Source organism: Lepidochelys kempii, chromosome 2 (assembly GCF_965140265.1).
Source record: "Lepidochelys kempii isolate rLepKem1 chromosome 2, rLepKem1.hap2, whole genome shotgun sequence".
Taxonomy (NCBI): Eukaryota; Metazoa; Chordata; order Testudines; family Cheloniidae; genus Lepidochelys; species Lepidochelys kempii.
In genome coordinates this window covers 260,676,080-260,695,440 of record NC_133257.1, presented here as the reverse complement: position 1 = coordinate 260,695,440, position 19,361 = coordinate 260,676,080, and the positions used below count along the sequence as shown (strand labels likewise).

Below are 19,361 nucleotides of genomic sequence, written 5' to 3'. Positions count from 1 at the left end.
CAATGGTTCTGCAATCACAGCTGCCAATTCCTTTAGCACTCTCGGATGCAACTCGTCCGGCCCCATGGACTTGTGCAGCTTTTCTAAATAGTCCCTAACCACCTCTTTCTCCACAGAGGGCTGGTCACCTACTCCCCATGCTGTGATGCCCAGTGCAGCAGTCTGGGAGCTGAACTTGTTCGTGAAGACAGAGGCAAAAAAAGCATTGAGTACATTAGCTTTTTCCACATCCTCTATCACTAGGTTGCCTCCTTCATTCATTAAGGGGCCCACACTTTCCTTGGCTTTCTTCTTGTTGCCAACATACCTGAAGAAACCCTTCTTGTTACTCTTGACATCACTTGCTAGCTGCAGCTCCAGGTGCGATTTGGCCCTCCTGATTTCATTCCTACATGCCCGAGCAATATTTTTATCCTCTTCCCTGGTCATATGTCCAACCTTCCACTTCTTGTAAGCTTCTTTTTTATGTTTAAGATCAGCAAGGATTTCACCGTTAAGCCAAGCTGGTCGCCTGCCATATTTACTATTCTTTCGACACATCGGGATGGTTTGTCCCTGTAACCTCAAAAGGGATGCCTTGAAATACAGCCAGCTCTCCTGGACTCCTTTCCCCTTCATGTTAGTCCCCCAGGGGATCCTACCCATCTGTTCCCTGAGGGAGTCGAAGTCTGCTTTCCTGAAGTCCAGGGTCCATATCCTGCTGCTTACCTTTCTTCCCTGTGTCAGGATCCTGAACTCAACCAACTCATGGTCACTGCCTCCCAGATTCCCATCCACTTTTGCTTCCCCCACTAATTCTTCCCTGTTTGTGAGCAGCAGGTCAAGAAAAGCTCCCCCCCGTTGGCTCCTCTAGCACTTGCACCAGGAAATTGTCCCCTACGCTTTCCAAAAACTTCCTGGATTGTCTATGCACTGCTGTATTGCTCTCCCAGCAGATATCAGGAAGATTAAAGTCACCCATGAGAACCAGGGCGTGCGATCTAGTAGCTTCTGCGAGCTGCCGGAAGAAAGCCTCATCCACCTCATCCCCCTGGTCCGGTAGACTATAGCGGACTCCCACCACTACATCACTCTTGTTGCTCACACTTCTAAACTTAATCCAGAGACACTCAGGTTTTTCTGCAGTTTCGTACCGGAGCTCTGAGCAGTCATACTGCTCCCTTACATACAGTGCTACTCCCCCACCTTTTCTGCCCTGCCTGTCCTTCCTGAACAGTTTATAACCATCCATGACAGTACTCCAGTCATGTGAGTTATCCCACCAAGTCTCTGTTATTCCAATCATGTCATAATTCCTTGACATCACCAGGACCTCCAGTTCTCCCTGCTTGTTTCCAAGGCTTTGTGCATTTGTATATAAGCACTTGAGATAACCTGCTGATCGCCCCTCATTCTCAGTATGAGGCAGGAGCCCTCCCCTCACAGACATTCCTGCCTGTGCTTCCTCCCGGTATCCCGCTTTCCCACTTACCTCAGGGCTTTGGTCTCCTTCCTCAGTGTGTCCAATGGCCTAGGGGCTGGACACTCCAGGGGGATGCTGGGAGGACTTCGGGGTGGGAGTGTGCCTATCACTAACAGGTGGAGAGACAGCAGGGCCTCGGAAGGAATGTTTGTGTTGCCGGTGGCATAGGGGAGCTGACCCCCAAAAGGCATAGACAAGGCTCTCCTGCTAACGGCAGGTGGTAGTCTCATACTGTGGTACCCCTGGAAAGCATCACTTGGAGGCAGTACAGAGAATTCCCCTTCTAGGCATCTTGGCAGGTGGGGCACATCCAGGTTTATACTAATCACCATTTTCAGGACTGGGAAGGAATTTCCCCTCAGGTCAGACTGGCAGGGACCGAGGGGTTGTGGTGGGTTTTTTGCTTTCCCCTGCAGGATTGAACATGGGTCCCTAGCTAGAATCACATGGATCTATCTCACCAAATCATTGTCTGCCATTGCAGGGGCCTCAGGCATTGATGTACTTCGGTGTCTCCTATTCTTCACCTGTGGCACACACTGGCTTAGGCTCCTGAGAGCTGTAATATTTTAGTCTAGTCCAGGTGGGGTTCAGTGGTTTGTAATATACAGGAAATCAAATTAGATGATCCCTTCTGGCCTTAAACTCTGTGATTCCCAACAAGCAAAGCACCTTCATTAATGAGTGCATCCTGCTAGCTCCCAAAATGGTAACTCTGCAGCATTGGATCAGCCTGAGAGTTCAGTTTCATAGCAGAACAGACGTGCAAAAATGATAATACATTTATTGTGTCATCTACAGCAGTATACATGTTAAAATCTAGTACTGTTTCTCAGAACACACACAAAGATTAGTCTAGTAAGCAGCAGTTGACATCTGTGTGTTTCCACTTAACAAAATGTAATAACCCCAGATCCTGTTACCCATGACAATAAAAAGGTCACTATTAGACCCAGAGGGCCAGTAAATTCATTCCTTGACACCTTCAAAAGCCAAAATACAGCTTTACATACATGAACCTGGCACATCTCTCCTCGGGAGCTATCGCATGTTGCATTGCTACTATAATGGCAAGAAATTGGGAGAGAAAATGAGAACACTAACAGGTGTTTTTATAGATTATGCAGGTACACTGAGACCTCTGGAGACTCCTGTACAGTGATAAGGTTCATTGGAGCAGGTGTATACAGAGGCCTAAGTTACTTCAGCTACTGACAGACACTGCGAGGTTCATACCACTCATTAACTCTTCACACGGATGAATTCCCCACAAAGAAAGCAAATATGGAATAATAATAACATCCAGGTGAAAGGATCACAAGGGTCAAAACAAGGCATATTGTTCAAGCTCTGTAGAGGCTGGATAAAGTACACTACACATTTAGCTGAATGTCGCTGTCTACCACAAAAACACATCACATTTAACGTCAGAGTATCCTTAGATATTACTGCATGCTCCATACTCCACCGCTCTCTGCAATAGTAGATGCAATCCGTAGCTGGTTGTGCCTGTCTGCCATCTTCAAAGATGTAGCGTAAATCCTCCCCTAACCCACTAAAGGTGCCCCCAGGTATAATGTCCCTGGTTTGGTAACAAGGCAGTTAACACAGAGCCATAACCCAAGAGGTTGCAAACAGAGATCTCAGCTGTAGCTGACTCAGAGATGGCTCTGCAAACATCACATGTGAATCCAGCTGGTAGCATGTTTGGGGGCGTGCCCAGGGGAATCATGGTTGATAGCATACTTTTCTCACTGCTACTAGCAGAGTCAATGTGAGCCATAGTGTCTACTGCTGAAAGTAACATCCAGTCAAGAGGACGGGGAGACATGACACCCTTGGGACGGTTCACCAGTGGGTCTGCAGCTCCTCAAGAGAGTGATTGGTTGGAATCCTCTTGGGCTGTTTTACAGATACCTTTGGTGAGTTACAGGCTCTTGTGCTACTTTTCTCTCCCCCTCCTGGCACCCATGCAAGACAAGCAGGACTCTGCTCACACTAACTAGGGATGGGTACATTGAAAAAATGTTGGCAGTCAGAGCCCAGCAAACACGCAAATGTTCAGAAGTTTCTCTGAACTGGCCCAGCTTCTGCAATGTGCAAGCACAGAGCTGTGAATCTCCCAGGAAAACAGTATCTCAGCGCATTTCCGATACTCCCAGGCATGGCTAGAAATACCATGAGAACAGCCTTTCCTGTGGTGCTTTGGCATAGTTTGATTTTGGTTGGGAGCAGGAAGTGCAGTGCCGGCAAAATTGAAAGGACGACGGGCGAGGAAAAACCCAACTAATTAAATGTTTCAAAGCTGAGTCTTGAAGAAAGTGCAATTGGATTTGGTTCTAAAAACGAGCAAAGAGTCAGGGAGGGTCAGATGTTTTCCAGAAACGATTTAAATATGAACACTTGCAGTTGCTGAAGGGCAGCACCTCTGCAACTGCAAAGCCCCCGTATCTGAAACCCCATAATTCAGGACATAATTCTTATTGCTCCTTTGGATGAATCACCTTGGGAACATTCTCATTTCAAATGCTGTCTTCATACAGTAACAAACCTCTCTTAATAAAGTGATTCAAAGGAAGGAAGAGGAAATAGCCTGAGTATAATTGTTGACTTGAGAGACTTATCTAACAAAGGACAAATGCTGTCCTTTCTGACTGAGCAACTGGAGAAGTCTAGAAATTGTAAGTTCTCATTTTTTTTTCTTGAGAGAATCCAATCTACCTAAAACAGCCCAATGGAGCCGTGATGTCAGTTGTGGCCCCTCACCCCTACTGTAAGACAATTACTACTGCTAATAATATATGGGAATGATAGCATGAGCTACAGAAAAAGAGCATGATGTATATAATAAATGAGCTGCATGGCTTCAGAATGTTTGGCTAATTTTGATGCAGCATCCAGAAAGCTCTGAATTGTATCAAACACTTCTTTGAACCTGGAAATCTTCTGTGAGCAGAGCAAATCTTCCTTTGGCTAGAAAAGCGATATTGACTAGGAAGTGGTGTTTTAGAGTACAGGGAGTAATGGCTATTAGCTCAGATGTTTGAATGAGTGATATATCAAAGCATTCACATTTTTCGGGGGGGTCAAAATTCCAAATTTTCATTGACAAATTGAATTTTGGAAAATGTTGACCGGCTCCAATATACAGTAACAGCGTCCATAGGATAAGTCAGAGCCCACTGACTGCCTTTGTTACTACAAACAGAGCTTTTAGGCTTCAGAGCTGGAAAGTTACAGGATTTAGAAACCAAGAAGATGGTCACTGAGTGGAGGACTGGCGTTGCTGAATGTGAAGTTTAATGTCACCGTATGTACTGGCAGAAGGAAGACCCATCCTCAAAAGAGAAGATGAAAAGAATGGTGAGCTACAAATCGCAGCAGCAGTGTGATGGGCCAGAGTTCTATATTTGGCAATGTAAATTAGAGAGTATCCAACTAGGTAGAAGAAAAGCCTGGAAATACCATCAGGGAATATTGAACCTTTCAAATGGTTTCTAAAACCACTGGACCACATTTCATTATTTTTTGTGTGGACAAGATTTTTAAGACTGCCAAAAAATACGAATTCATGGCAAAGGCATTAACCAGAACTGCAGTTCCAAGCTGACCCTTTCAGCTTTGAGATATTGCCTCTTGCATCTTAGAAATAATTTTTAAAGCAGTGAAGAAAAAAAAGTAGAATGTGTAAGAGACACACAGCAGAAATGACAGTTCAAAGCTTCCCAGAAGATGAACATTTTGAATATTACACCTTTCCTAGAGGAACAAGAGTCAGCAGAGCGTGCATTGTGGTGATGCGAGTTAAAAAAGGAACTGTTATCTGTGTTGAGATTAGACTCTGGCTAGATGCGACTCTATCTAGTTCCCTTCATTATTTTTGCTGTTACAATGTCGTTAAATCATTGTGAATGGCTTTGCTGGACTCCCTACTCTGTCAGCATCTATTTCCTGGTATGTATGGGCCAAGGAGATAATGCTGAGATCTAGATTCAGACTAGTCAGAGGCCAGTTCACTTTGGAGTCTAAATCATGACTGAGAGTCAACTTCAGATGCAACACTGCTGAAATCTCACCAGCTGATCCCATGACATTTCTGCCAACTCAAATGGTGGAGATTTCATGAGACCCGTGGAACTAATGAGATTCCACCATCTTGTTACAGGGTTTCAAGGCAGCTGTGTGCCAGCTCTGACCTCACATCAGCGTAAGTAAAGTCAACAGAGTTATGCCAGATTTACACCAGTGATGCTGAGACCAGATTGGGGCCTATATTATGGGCCTGTTCAAAGCTCACTGAAGTTAGTGTCAAGACTCCCATTGAGTTCAGTGAGCTTTGGATCTGATTCCACAATCATAAAGAGCCTAATTCCATTCCCATTTCAAGGGCAAAACTCCCATAGACTTTAAGCAGAAGGATACTCTCATGGTCCAGGTAGGCTTGCTCTTATAATTCCAGCACATTATTATTTACTGTGTTGTAGTATGTGGTCATACTGATCATGAATTTGTATATTAGAAGAGATAAGCTGCTTGCTGCAATTAAAAATAATCTTAAATTGATTTCACCTCCCCCCCCAACTGCTGTCTAGTCCTAAAAGGCACTTGAGGAACCTCTCTACCTCTGATAACTGCCACAAAAATATAATTTGTCTAGCCCTCTTAATGTAATGACCAGCAATGTAAGCAACATAGGCATAACTTGTCACCTTTGGGAATACACAGAAAGAGAGTTTGAATTCTGAGTTTTACATCCAGGAGAACTTTAGCTTTGATTAACTGATGTCCACGTGCAGTGGGAATCGTGACATGGATTTGCCAAGCAAACCCTAGCCTACATCTTGTTGTCCACTGGTTTTAGTGTTCTGGTAAAGCCCTTGTAGAAAAAAATAAATATTTGGATCCTGCAAACTGCTGAACACCACTCAGCACCTTTGACGACTGGTCCCTTAGAAAACAGTGGCCCATAACACTGTATTAACAGTGCCGCATGCATTAGTTCTTTGCGCCAGTACTGTAGGACACTGTTTCTCATATATTGTACCACAAAAACAACTTCAGGACTGATCTACTTGGGCTGTTCTTCTCTGAACCTATTACAGTAACTAGGTAACTTTCATTAGACCTCCATATCCAAGGGGACTCATCTGCTACAGACTAAAAGGAAAAGCGAGAGTCTTTCCTGAACATCACTGAGATTGTGCCATTAAAATCTTAAGCCCAATTTTTTCAAACATGAGTACTTAAGTTAGGCAAAGCGGCCGGATTTTTCACCCTTAGTGCCTCTGAAATTCAGTACTTGTGGCATCTTAGAGACTAACAAATTTATTTGATCAGGCTTCTTTTATTGAGGTGCCTAGATTTTGGCACCCAGGCTCTGATTTTCAGAAGTGCTGAGCACCCACAAATCTAAATGAAGTCCAAGGGAGATATAGGTGCCCAAAGACACTGAAAAATCACACCTCTCTGACGTAATATTTGTTTCAGGATTTTAAAATACATCTCGTAGCAGATCTCCCTATTCAACGGCAGACAATGAAACAATAGCTCTATGCGCTACAGACCCACAAAAGCTGCAGTACAGAAGATTTTGTACATTTACAAAAGCCAAATAAGAAAAGTAGACAGGAAATGTATTATTGGCATATTATAAAAATGGCTCAAGGAGCATAGCACACATTTTTTAAATTACATTTTGTTTTAATAACATGTACTTTCTAACTCCAAAATATATTTCACAGTAGAAATAAACAAACATTGTTACACGCGAATAGATATTTACACACGCTTTGAAGCAATTCTTCCTTTTGGTTCCTTCTATCTTGACGCTTAGTAAGGATGGTCACCAGAAGTGGTGACATGCACATTTAGCATCTTCAATTTACATTCAACATAAAGATACCCAAGAGCATACTTTGTGCAATGGCATTAGAATCTTTGTTTAGGTAACGACTGGTTTCTCTATATACACCTGAAGTATGATCTTTCGAGTAACACTGAACATTAGAGTGGCCACATGAATGCCATGATTGTAAGAATCGTCAGCACTTCCAGTAAAAAATCCCACTGGAAGGGATTTGCCTGTACTTTATAGAATATCGGATATATTAAGTATATAGAGAGATACAACTTCTAGTAAATTCATTGCTGGTGAACGATACTGAATGGAAAATCTCAAACACTGAAGTCCTCTATCGGTCTCCTGCAGTGGTTCTTAACCTATTTACCATTGTGGGCCGCATATGAAGCTCGCTGTGTGTTATGTGGGCCGCATCCACACAATATATATACTACCTGTATGGCCCTGAGGATGAGCTGTGTGCTGATTGGGCCGCAAGCAGCCCACAGATTAAGAACCACTGGTCTACTGAACAAGTACAGCATACAGTGTGGAAGCTTCCAACACAACGTCCCATCAACCTGCCTCAATCCTGAGTTTGGGCTCTAAGAATTAAGAGGTGAATTCAGTCTCCAGGACCATTCAGTCCTTGGCCTCTCTTGCTGAGACTGTAAAAAAAAAAACAACGTATCCATGCCAGATCCTCGGCTGAGGTAAACCGATGTAGTTGCATGGACACCAATGGTGTTGCACTGATTTACATCATCTGAGGATCTAGCCTCCAATGTGTGCCAATTGCAAGGGTGGTTTTGTGATGTGGACACTCGCCCACGAGGCACTGGACTGAGACCCACCAACTCAAATAGGAGAGGATTTTAGAACTACCAGAAAAAAAACCCTCTTGCTCTGGATTGAAATGTGGCACAAAAAAGGTCTCCAACCAGAGGCAAGTTTTAAATATAGTGATCAATGACTGAAAATTGGCTAGTAACCATTCATGCAAAATATGCTTTGTCCATTATTTCTTTTTATAATACACTTACAGTATTGTCAGTATTAACCTCGTGAAAGTCCATACTACAGAAAATACAAAACTAAATTTCATCTGTTCATTTAATATTAGATAGTTTTGTTTAAAAAATTATAAGTATATATTTACCAGATAGATCTGACTTTACCCCTCTCCCTCTTCAGTGTCTTTCTGGTCCATAAAGAACATGATTCATTGGGAAACTTGCTAAAATTGCTATTTACATCATCTGATGAGAGAAAAGTTTCCAATCTATCAGTTAAAAAGTACTTACGTAATTTTTGCACAACGTCTGGAACATAAGGGGCCAAATTCTACTCTCGGTTAGGGTCAATCCTATGCAGAGGACTGGCAAAAAGCCTGTACATCACATAAGTCCCACTTAAGACCTCAAAGTACATTCAGGTGGTACATAGTCCTTTTACTGGTCTTCTGTACAGGAGTGAATTTCACCCTTATAGTGGTGTGAATCTGGAATAAATGTCTGCTCCTGCACCCACTGTAGTCAAGGCAGCACTCCCATTTATTTCATAAGAACATAAAAATGGCCATACTGTGTCAGACCAATGGTCCATCTAGCCCAGTATCCTGTCTTCCAACAGTGGCCAATGCCAGGTGCTTCAGAGGGAATGAACACAACAGGTAATCGTCAAGTGATCCATCCATTTCAGTGGATTTCAGATTGACCCCTAACTCTACTGGGATTATTTAGATTTACACTTCTGTAACTGAGAGCAGAATACGTCCCATAAAGCACTAAGTGTTAAGTATTATCACTAATACTTCTTTCATAACTTTTCATGATTTTTTCCTTTTAAAAACAAGGAAACTATTTTTTTAAAAAAAAAACTATACTTAACATGACATTACAAGTTTTGACCTAAACAAACAAAACACAGTGAAATCAAAATCTCTGCCGACAGCAAAATTTTGTGTCTATATCTTCCCCCCTTCCCACCACTGTCTTTTTCATTTCAATTAAGAACAAAGACCTAGGCATAATTTTGAATTCCCTGGTTGCTGTTAGTTTGAATCCAAACTATCATATTTAAATGTCATTTTGTTGTTTAATACACACACACACACATATAAATCCACAAAGAAATAAGAGCAAATACAGTCCTTAAAGCCTTTATGCACCACATAAAACCTCTCAAGAAATAATTGACATCATTGATGTTTGACTGAAGTAGATATGTATCCAGTCATGGCTCTAACTACAAGGCAAAGTTGGAAAGGACTTTTTCTTTTGTCTCTCAGACATTGGCATTAATGATATCTGTTGGTGAACAAACAAACTATCCAATGACAGAAGAAACTGCCAGACACGGTAAATCATCCAAAATCTTTATCATTCCCTTCCGTAGTGTCTTACTGTTCAGCTTAGGTGCTCCACAGACACTGAGGGCATTAATCTTCCTGCACCACCACGTTGGGCCCCTGTTGAGTCTCTTGTGCTGGCAAACTTGAGGCATAATGCTGTCAATGCCAGCCTGGTCGCAGAGGCCACACACACACACGTCATGCCACTACCAGTCGCAGTGCAATGATCAGACATCAATGCAGGAGATTCATTATAATTCAGAGGAAGCAAGAATCCTGGTACTGACCTTTGCCTCTTAGTGGGGGGATCTTTGTTCACATTACTCAAAACTCCAACCTATCAACCCCAAAAATATAGATCTCTCTCAAATGGATGGCCCTCTTAGAAAATTCACAGCTTTGCTAGAACCTAAAATAGCAGACCCCATCTCTGCTGCATGGATTCCTCTCTCCGGAATGGTGACAGGTATGCTGTCTCACACAGTCACAGCAGATGTTCTAAGTCCGCTGAGTTCTTCTGACCAAATCCAGCCATGAAATCAATTTCCAGAGTCCTTCATGAACTGGCCGGCATTATTAACCCCAACGTTATAGTCACATCCTAAGACTCCAAAGAGACTGAGAATATTCAGACACCAAAGACAGGAATGAGGCATAGTGAAGATGTATTGGATTAGAAAAACAAACAAACCCAGACCCCAAAAATAACAACAATGAAGTCCATGCACAGACAGATTTATATCAGTTTGGCAACCAATGTTCACAACTGCACAGCAATCACTTGATACACTTGGCTGACAATGGATTACTTGCAGATGCTCTAAATGGGTGTGTGGGGGTGGGCTTGGCATGTTATTGATTTTTTTTATCAATGGCATGGATCTTAGTGGTGTATTTACAATGATTGTTAAAAAAATATCCTTTTTTTCTTCTCTGCAAAACGCCAGGGATGTTTTGTTTCATGCTTTCGGACAAATCTTACATTAAAAAAATCATAATAATAATCATTAAAAAAGAAAACCCAGACCAGCAAAATTATGATTTTTTTTCTTTTTAAAGGGGTGTTTTGGGTTTTACTGGGGGAGGGGTTATTTAGTTGCTCATGTCACTAGATTCTCCGCATTTATGCTGGACATCCGAATCTGAGAGCTGCTCTTGCTCAGAATGGAGAGTTGTGTCCCCCCGTTCACTCCGCTGCTCGCCAGAGATGGATGGCGATGTTTGAAATCCACAGCAAAATACCGGTTGACTTTCCAGCTCCTCCATTTTCTCTTTATTTCTGATTGCACCTTTAGGGAGAAACTTTAAAAGGTCATTTTTTTATGTACTTAGCCGCTCGGGTACATGCTGACAGACAATCAAGTTTCAAAAATAAACAGTGCTTGTTTAAGACCCGTCTTGAACTTCTCCCCTCAGTGAACTCTAGGGAGACTTCTAGATGTGCACGGGGTGGAGGCAGTGGGGAAATGCGATGCAACCCTATTGTACACTCAGTCTACGCTCACTGATATCAGGGTACGTGAGTTGCCACCATGAATCAGACCAGGGATGCATCGAGGTCCTGTCATGTCCACTGGCTACCATGCTGACTATTGTCTCATAGATTTCTTGTACTCCCCCATCTGTTGTCTCTTGTCTTACACTGAGATTGTAAGCTCTTTGGGGACAGGACTGTCTTGTTTTTCTGTTTGTACAGCGCCTAGCACAATGGGGTCCTGGTCCATGACTAGGACTCCTTGGCATTATGATAATACAAATAATAAACACAAATGTAACAATAACATTAATGATGTTCCTAAGCCCATCAACTCCCATAGTCTCTGGGTAAGGACTCTGGTCCAGTATCCTGCCTACGACAGCAGCTAATACCAGATACTTTAGAAGAAGCACAGCCATGAAATCCTGTAATGGACAAGTATGGACTCCTCTGCCCTTGGGGTACTTTCATCCTAATTCCAGGCAGTTAGTGGTTAGCTTGGATACTCCAGGTGAAATCCTGACTTTGTTGAAATCAATGGGAACTTTACCATTGACGTCAGTGTGGCCAGGATTTCACCCATCATATCCAGAGCAGAGGGATGATATGGTCAGTGATATTTTTTTTTCAGTTCTGAAACAATGGGCTGCAACTTTGCGGATCCACTATCTTCAAATCAGATCTGAGTCTTTCCTGTATGAGTGGAAATAATCTGCATCACCGTGCTTGCATTTTTTGCTCTCTATTGCATTTGGCACTCATTGAGTTAATCTTTCCTTGTGCATGAACCACCCCACCCAGTGAAGTCAATGGAAAGACTTCTCCTTTGATTGGCATTGACTTTGGATTGGGCCCTTGGAGAACCATGCAAGATGGAATATGTTTCATACACATTTCATTCCCATCTTGTCCCCAGTGCTTCCATCCACCTTTTGTGGCTGTATGGCTAGTGAAAATACAGCATTCTCCTCTATCATTTCCCCACAAAGGGGTGACAGCAGTCAGATATCTAAGTGTGCATGCTACCCTTTCTAGCATCGTACTGGTATGTCACCTACATGGCACAATAATAGGACATTCTAGGACGGGCACAGTTGGAAGATGAACAAGTAATTAGGTTTAACTCTTCTTTGTTAACCATGTGACTGCTGCCAAACTTGCTGGGCGTATATATGACATGTACACAGTGGGGTACGCCCACCTGCTGTGCTGCTGAATACCCAGGTATACCTGATGTGTCACTGATTGCAATGGGAATGTAAATACAACTTAGCAACTAATCTTCTATCTAAGGGAATCTAACTACTTCAAGAACTGTAACGACGGGGAGCTCTTTATAAATGATATGCATTATTAGGATGCTGCACATCAACTAGACCAGGGGTGGCCAACCTGTGGCTCCGGAGCCAGACGCGGCTCGTCAGACCTTAATATGCGGCTCCTCGTACAGGCACCGACTCCGGGGCTGGATCTACAGACGCCAACTTTCCAATGTGCCGGGGGGGGAGCTCACTGCTCAACCCCTGGCTCTGCCACAGGCCCTGCCCCCCACTCCACCCCTTCCTGCCCCCTCCCCTCAGACTGCCGTGCCCTCGCTCCTCCCCCTCCCCACCCCAAACCTCCTGCACGCCACGAAACAGCTGATTGGGAGGTGTGGGGAGGAAGGGGGAGGTGCTGATCCATGGGGCTGCCGGTAGGTGAGAGGCCCTGGTAGTAGGGTGGGGGAGCTGACGGGGGCTGCTGACGTATTACTGTGGCTCTGTGGCAATGTACATTGGTAAATTCTGGCTCCTTCTCAGGCTCAGATTGGCCACCCCTGAACTAGACAATATATCCCCCAATCTTAATTCATGACTGAGATGCACAGACAAAGTTAGAGCATAGTTTTATTTCATGGAAATGGTATTTCACACATGCACAATTACTGTAGATTTGCCTATGTAAAAACATACAGAACACTGCCTGAAACTTCCCTGTAAGCCGTGCCTTGGCAAGGCCAGTTATATATATATGTATTATTTTCCCCCAAGCAGCCCCTCCTCACAGGGCCAGATCAGATAATGTAAATCAGCATCCCTCCTCTGAGAAAAGCTGGTTTACACCATCTGAGGATTTGGCCCTATATTTTTAATTTCCCCCCCTCATCCATAGTAAATGACACTCATATGGAAAACCACGACTGCAAACCCAGAGACCAATTTGGGTTAATAATGAACAAAATGACTGTCAAATCTAGGACCAAATCTACAGTATCTGAAAAGCAAGAATCATAAATGCCATGGCCGTGAATGCAATTCATACCTCTCCACTCACTGTGCCAAAGGCCAAAATTGGAAAAATGCCCTTTAAAATAGGACTAAGTTATTTAACAAAATTGAAAGAAACAGCATATATTACACACAGCAAAATGTTGGAAATAAATATGAAATATTTTGTTGCATCTTTAGTGGCAAAATCCCCTATTTCCATCCAAGGATCTCAAAGCATTTTACAAGCAGTAATAAAAATAGCTCCAGATCACCTCTGTAAAGTACGGAAGTATTATTATTCCCATTTTACAGCTACTTTGTAACATAAGGATATTAAGAATTCGATCCTGCACTGATAGTAGGAGTCCCAAGTGACTTTCTGAGCAGCTACATGTTAAGCCAGAGGCAAAGGCAGGAATAGAACTCAGAACTATCTGACTGCCAGCCCAGTGCTTTGACTAAAAGACCAGCTTCCTTCCTGCTTTGCTGAAGGCATTCTGAAATTTGGACGAGGTCAAGGAGTAGAGAGCTAATGAATTACAGCTGAGAGGTGAGTTAGACGGTGTGATCCCAACCAAATGTCATGCTAAACAGATGGAGGCGGAGGGAGAACTGGTAAAAAAATCAAAATTCTTACCTCCCCATTCAAGAAACAATAGAGAACAGCAACGACAAAGCCCTGGATAAACAGGAGAGAAAAGACTGTAAATTAAAATCCTCTAGGGAACTGATAGAAAATAGCTGAAGGGGGGTGGGGGAACCTGCTAGTCTACAAAGCACATACGGTAAGTGAATGAACACACAAAGAGAGATCCATGCACAGCAGTCATAACAAATACAGATTTCTTTCTTTCTTTCTTTCTTTCTTTCTTTCTTTCTTTCTTTCTTTCTTTCTTTCTTTCTTTCTTTCTTTCTTAAAGCAGAATTCACGGTATAATCACCTGGAAAGATCCCAGTCCCAGTTCAAACACTAGTCTCTCCCGTTTACTGACATTTTCAGGAGAAAAGGCAAACACAGTGTAGTGAATTCCAAACAAGGGGATAAGCAGCAGAGTGGAGCGGGCCAGCCTCCTGTTACGACAAATTGAAAGAATGTTAATATATCTCTGCAGGGACAGCTTGAGCTTTGATTAACATTTTGTGGTGTTCCATTTGCCATACATAAATAAATAAATAATATATATATATATGAAATGTTCCCATGCGTTCCCATCCCCTGATTTCGCCTACATTTTATCCTGACCCCATTTTCTAACACTTGGTACAGTCTGAGTATGAATATGTATGAATAGTTTAGAACTGTTGACTATCGTATTCTCTTATTTTGGTTGAATGTTCTTCTGGACATAGGGTGACCAGACAGCAAATGTGAAAAATCGGGAAGGGGTAATAGGAGCCTATATAAGAAAAAGACCCAAAAATCGGGACTGTCCCTATAAAATCGGGACATCTGGTTACCCTATCGGGACAGGGACTGTCTCTTACTAGGGATATGTACAGTACCAAACACAATGGGGCTCTGATCTTAGCAGTGGTCTCTGAGTGCTACCATAATACAAATAAAATAAATAACAATAGCACCACCTGATGGCCTTCTTTATATGCAGCACCCAGAATCTCCATTCTGTGAGTTCACTCTTCTTGAAAGAGAAAAGGTCTCCATGGTATTATGCAATCATGACTCTACTGCCCATGGGCCTGATTCTGCTTTCATTTACACTGGTGCAAATCATGTGTAACTCCATTGAAGTCAACTGTGTTGCACCAATGTAAAATGGTGTGAGAGGAAAATCAAGCCCAGTGGGTGTAGACAAGAATACTGGGAACTAAATAGGTACTAGTGAGCAATTGATTCTATATGGATGAAATTCACGCTATGTAGAGGCCCAGCACAATGTCTGCGCATCACTCAAGCCCTAATTAAGCAAGCCTATGCTTGGTGAGGCAGCTTGCCACCATGAGAAACCATCTCTTGCTTTCTGCTACAATATAAGTTGAATTTTTATGGGTAAGCACACAAAAGGAACAAGGCAACTGACTGCCTATCTGCAAACAAAGCGGGTATAGTGGTCACAAAGAATACCTTCTGGATTGCAAAGCTTAATTTCCTCCAGTAGAAAGATGAGTGGCTGAGAGACGTCTGATGGGGACACATGAACATTTCCCTTAAAACGAGTTGGCATAGAGGTGGGAATAGAGAAAGAGAGAGGCCCTTGCTGAGAGCTGGAAGAACTCCCCGCCATTATTTCATAGGCAGTGCTGACGTGGCTATACCGAATGCCACAGCGAAAATGTGACACTGTCTCATTGCTGGAAGTATTTTTGTTGTACTCTCTCCCGCTCCCCATCCCCTGCAGCATTCCTCTTTGTCTGATATGGCTTCAGCCGGCCAAAGTATGGGTCGTCAACAGGCTGCGAGAGCATACAGGATTCATCAGTCAATTCACTACAATGTATCAAGCTAATGACGAGGCTGCTAAACATCATACACCCCAGTACAGCGTTTGTGGACTATGAAAATATCATAGTGGATAAGACAAGTATCAGAAGCACTGGAAGAAGAGAGAGCAGGCTAACAGAATCTTCAAACCCATTTGACGCTACAATATTTAAGCTAGCCATGGAATGAGAAGAGATCAAGACGAGGCATGAAGATAGACACAGAGATACCTCTCTCCAAAATCCATCATTTTAGAAAAAAGATGTTTTAAAAAACCCAGCTTGAATGGAAAGTGCATTGTTTCATAATGGATTGAAATGGCATGCTCTAATTCAGCCACAAGTTACTGGGTTCAATGCAGGAATGCCTGGGTGAATTTCTATGACTTGCGCTAAGCAGGAGGTCTGATCAGTTGATCAAAATGGTCCCTATTAGCTTTAAAATCTCAGAATCTGTAACTGCAATGCCATCTCAGGTTTGGAGGATACTGTCTTTAATTAACCCTGTGAAAACCTTGGAGGAAATGCATGCATAGTGAACACTAAGTAAGAGGTATTTTGTACACACACAGATTTATAGAAGATCAAAAATTGGCTCATAACAAGTTAGAAAAGGGGATTGTAATGGGTAGAAAAGAATTAGATGTTGTTAAGGAGTCTGCCTCGTCTGACTGAAGCATACTATTCCTGAACCAGGATGTCAAAACAAAGTCTCCAAGCTGGTTGCTGAGAGTTTTTGAAATACTAAATAAAATCATGCTTTAAAAAGAACAAGTTTCCTCATTTTTTTTAAAAAATGAGGTATTGTGCTTTCATAATTGTGCTTCCATTACGGATATGGAGAAAACACATGAACTAACAAATTAACTTTGCAATGTGATTGATCAATGCTTCATACTGCAGAAAGGCAAAGAAATCAAACAGAAATGGAAGAAAGAGCAAGCCTAGATGAAAGACAACTTGAAGTACCTGGTGCAACTAGACTGGCCATGTCACAAAAGGACATTGGAGAAGGGCACTAACAACATCCATCTTTAAGGAACTGAGATCCCTAGAACTTATACACTGTGCAGATCTTGTATGTAACAAAACTGCGGCAAGGAAACCAAAAGCCAACAAACACAACATTAAAACAACTGATGAAACAAAAACTATCCATAGATGTTATCCAGCATTGGCAGCCAGCTATCACATCTGCTGATGGGTCACAGCCAAAACCTGGGATCTCAATACCCATGAACTTGGGGAAGTTTGCACATGAATCTCCCTTTCACATAGACACCTTATCTCTATAATAAGCTAAACCAAAACTAGCTTTGAATATCCCCGAGATTGAACAGAAATTTGTATCCAGGTACAATTTTTGCCGCTCTCTATAGCTGTTTCTGAATGAGAATTCTTGGCGACATGATGTTGGATAGTCACCCTGCAATGGTCAGAATCAGTCTGTTGGTGAAGAAGTGATGATTCCTGTTATTTTACCAGGAGCATCAGCAGGGGAGAAAAATGAAAGCAGAAGCAGTGATGAAAGCAAGACTGTTACAGCGTCCTGCATTCATTTACATTCATGGCTACAGAACTTAATAGACACGCTACTGAAGTTGCAGAAACACTAGTTAGCTGACCAAACATTACTTGGCTGTTTGGAAGGGACACAGCCTCTAAGAAATGTGACTAAACTCCTGACTGCAGTCCAACACCTCTAAAAATACCAGAGTTAGCTAAAATGCCAGGGAGGGCTAGTGCCCTGTTAGACACTGAACGAGGCAGAACATCTATTGGTTTTATGACTGTCTTCAATGAAAGCATTAAAAATGAGAGACTTTGTTATCACAGTTTCAGGGATGGGTTTTCTCACTTATATATTGTGACTGGGAGTCAGAGTATCAATGGAATTTTATTGTGCAAAAACATGGATTCATTTTTTCCTTTTCTTTTTCCTCATCTCCTGATTGACGAGGTTGCCTCAACCAACCTGAAGTCTAATGCACTAAGCAAGATACGTTTATAATAGATGGGAAGAAATAACAAAGAGGAAAGTTCTATAATGTTGTCCTCTATAAGGAACCTTTCATTTGCATTAATAGGCTTGTTTGGAGAGAGGTTGCTGAAGCCCATGTACGTTGCTGGGGGCATAAGTCTGCATGAATCAAAGATGGAAAAGATCAAGTATGCTAAATTAATTTAGTCCCCTTTCCAGTGATTTGTACTGAATATTCTACCCTATTTCTATTTTACATTTTAAACAAGATTTTAAAACACATGATTGGTCTTTGTTTTAATCAAAACTAAGTATGTGTGGTTGGAAAAATAAACACTTTAATTTGAGAAAATCAGAGATTTGTGTGTGTGTGTGCACTGTGATCTGGAACTTTGAGACTGAGTTCTAAGGAAATAATAAAGGGATAATAAAGGGATAAATTTTCAAAGCTACCAAAATATTTAGATGACCGTTAATTTCTAAAGGAAATTCCTTATATGGCTTTGAAAATTCCACCCAAAATAACCAAATATGCATAACAATCGATACCAATGACTAAGTGGGGTTGGATGAATAGGGGAATGATAAAGGTCTGTAAGTATTTGAAGTATGTAAAAACATGGATATAGAGGAATTATGTAGAGTGGTACAAGAAGGTAAGAACTAGGAGTAAAGGATTGAAATTAATAACATGATAATTAAGCCAGAGTATAAATAAGAAGAACATATTGACCATGAGAGCTAATACAAAGCAGAATTGTCTCACCATTGCTTAAGGCATTAAAAACTGGGTTCAACAATAACATTCTTGTTAGTCACAAGGTGGCACGAATACAGATTGTCTCAGCTGAATGTATAGGTAGGTAGATCTTGGAGAAATGCTTTATAGTTGTAGTGCAATGCTTCTAGGAAGCAGAGCATAACTCCAGAAAAGTTTGTCTGGAGAAGCTTTCTAAAAGGTTTTTGCTTTTTTCTGACTGAAATAATTGCTTAGGTACTCGACGGACCCATAGACGCAAAACAAATATTATCAGGGAAATTACCCAGGAATTTTTCAAAAGTACCTAAGGGAGGTAGGCAGCCAACTCCCATCCCCCTTAGACATTGCTGAAAATCCCAACTTCTGTGGGTTAATAAAAAACCAAGAAAATCATTACAGATAAAGCATCAGTGAACCACACCTAAGGAAACAACTCCCCATAGGGAAGGACTAGTTGTCCTAAAAGTTTTCTTCCATCTTTAATTAATAAGATTCAACACAGACACATCTTGTGACTTAGAAATCCGGGCAGCTAGAATGGTGAGAGAGAGAGATTGTGAAGGCTCGGTGAGTGAGCGTTCCTTGTCGGGCACATAGACAGCCCGCAAAGGGAGGAGGGCTGTGACTCCGGAATGGATTCTGTGAGGAAGCTCTGGGGTTTATCTGTTCTTCCTGCTTCTGGGAAAGAGGGAAACATGAAAAAACAACAGCTGAAGGCTGAGAGCTGCCTCTCTCTTCTCCTCTAGATGTCTTCTGATTACTGAAGTTGTGTCTGTGTCATAGTTCCCAGGACTATGCCTG

General features: G+C 42.2%; 1 protein-coding gene across 7 annotated transcripts in view; it reads right to left on the bottom strand.

Moving 5' to 3' along the window:
- Window positions 1-2,226: 2,226 nt before the first annotated feature.
- ADCYAP1R1 (ADCYAP receptor type I) overlaps window positions 2,227-19,361 on the bottom strand; it is a 188,756-nt gene continuing 171,621 nt past the window's right edge. For 4 of the 7 annotated variants that reach the window (XM_073334759.1, XM_073334763.1, XM_073334761.1 and 1 more), the window contains 3 exons: window positions 14,322-14,451; window positions 14,018-14,059; window positions 2,227-10,956 (listed from right to left, as the gene is read on the bottom strand). In XM_073334759.1, coding sequence (XP_073190860.1) covers window positions 10,747-10,956; window positions 14,018-14,059; window positions 14,322-14,451 — 382 coding nt within the window. In that variant the 3' untranslated portion in view covers window positions 2,227-10,746. The remainder of the gene's footprint in view (window positions 10,957-14,017; window positions 14,060-14,321; window positions 14,452-19,361) is intronic. The other 3 variants (XM_073334764.1, XM_073334760.1, XM_073334765.1) reach the window with 1 other exon arrangement.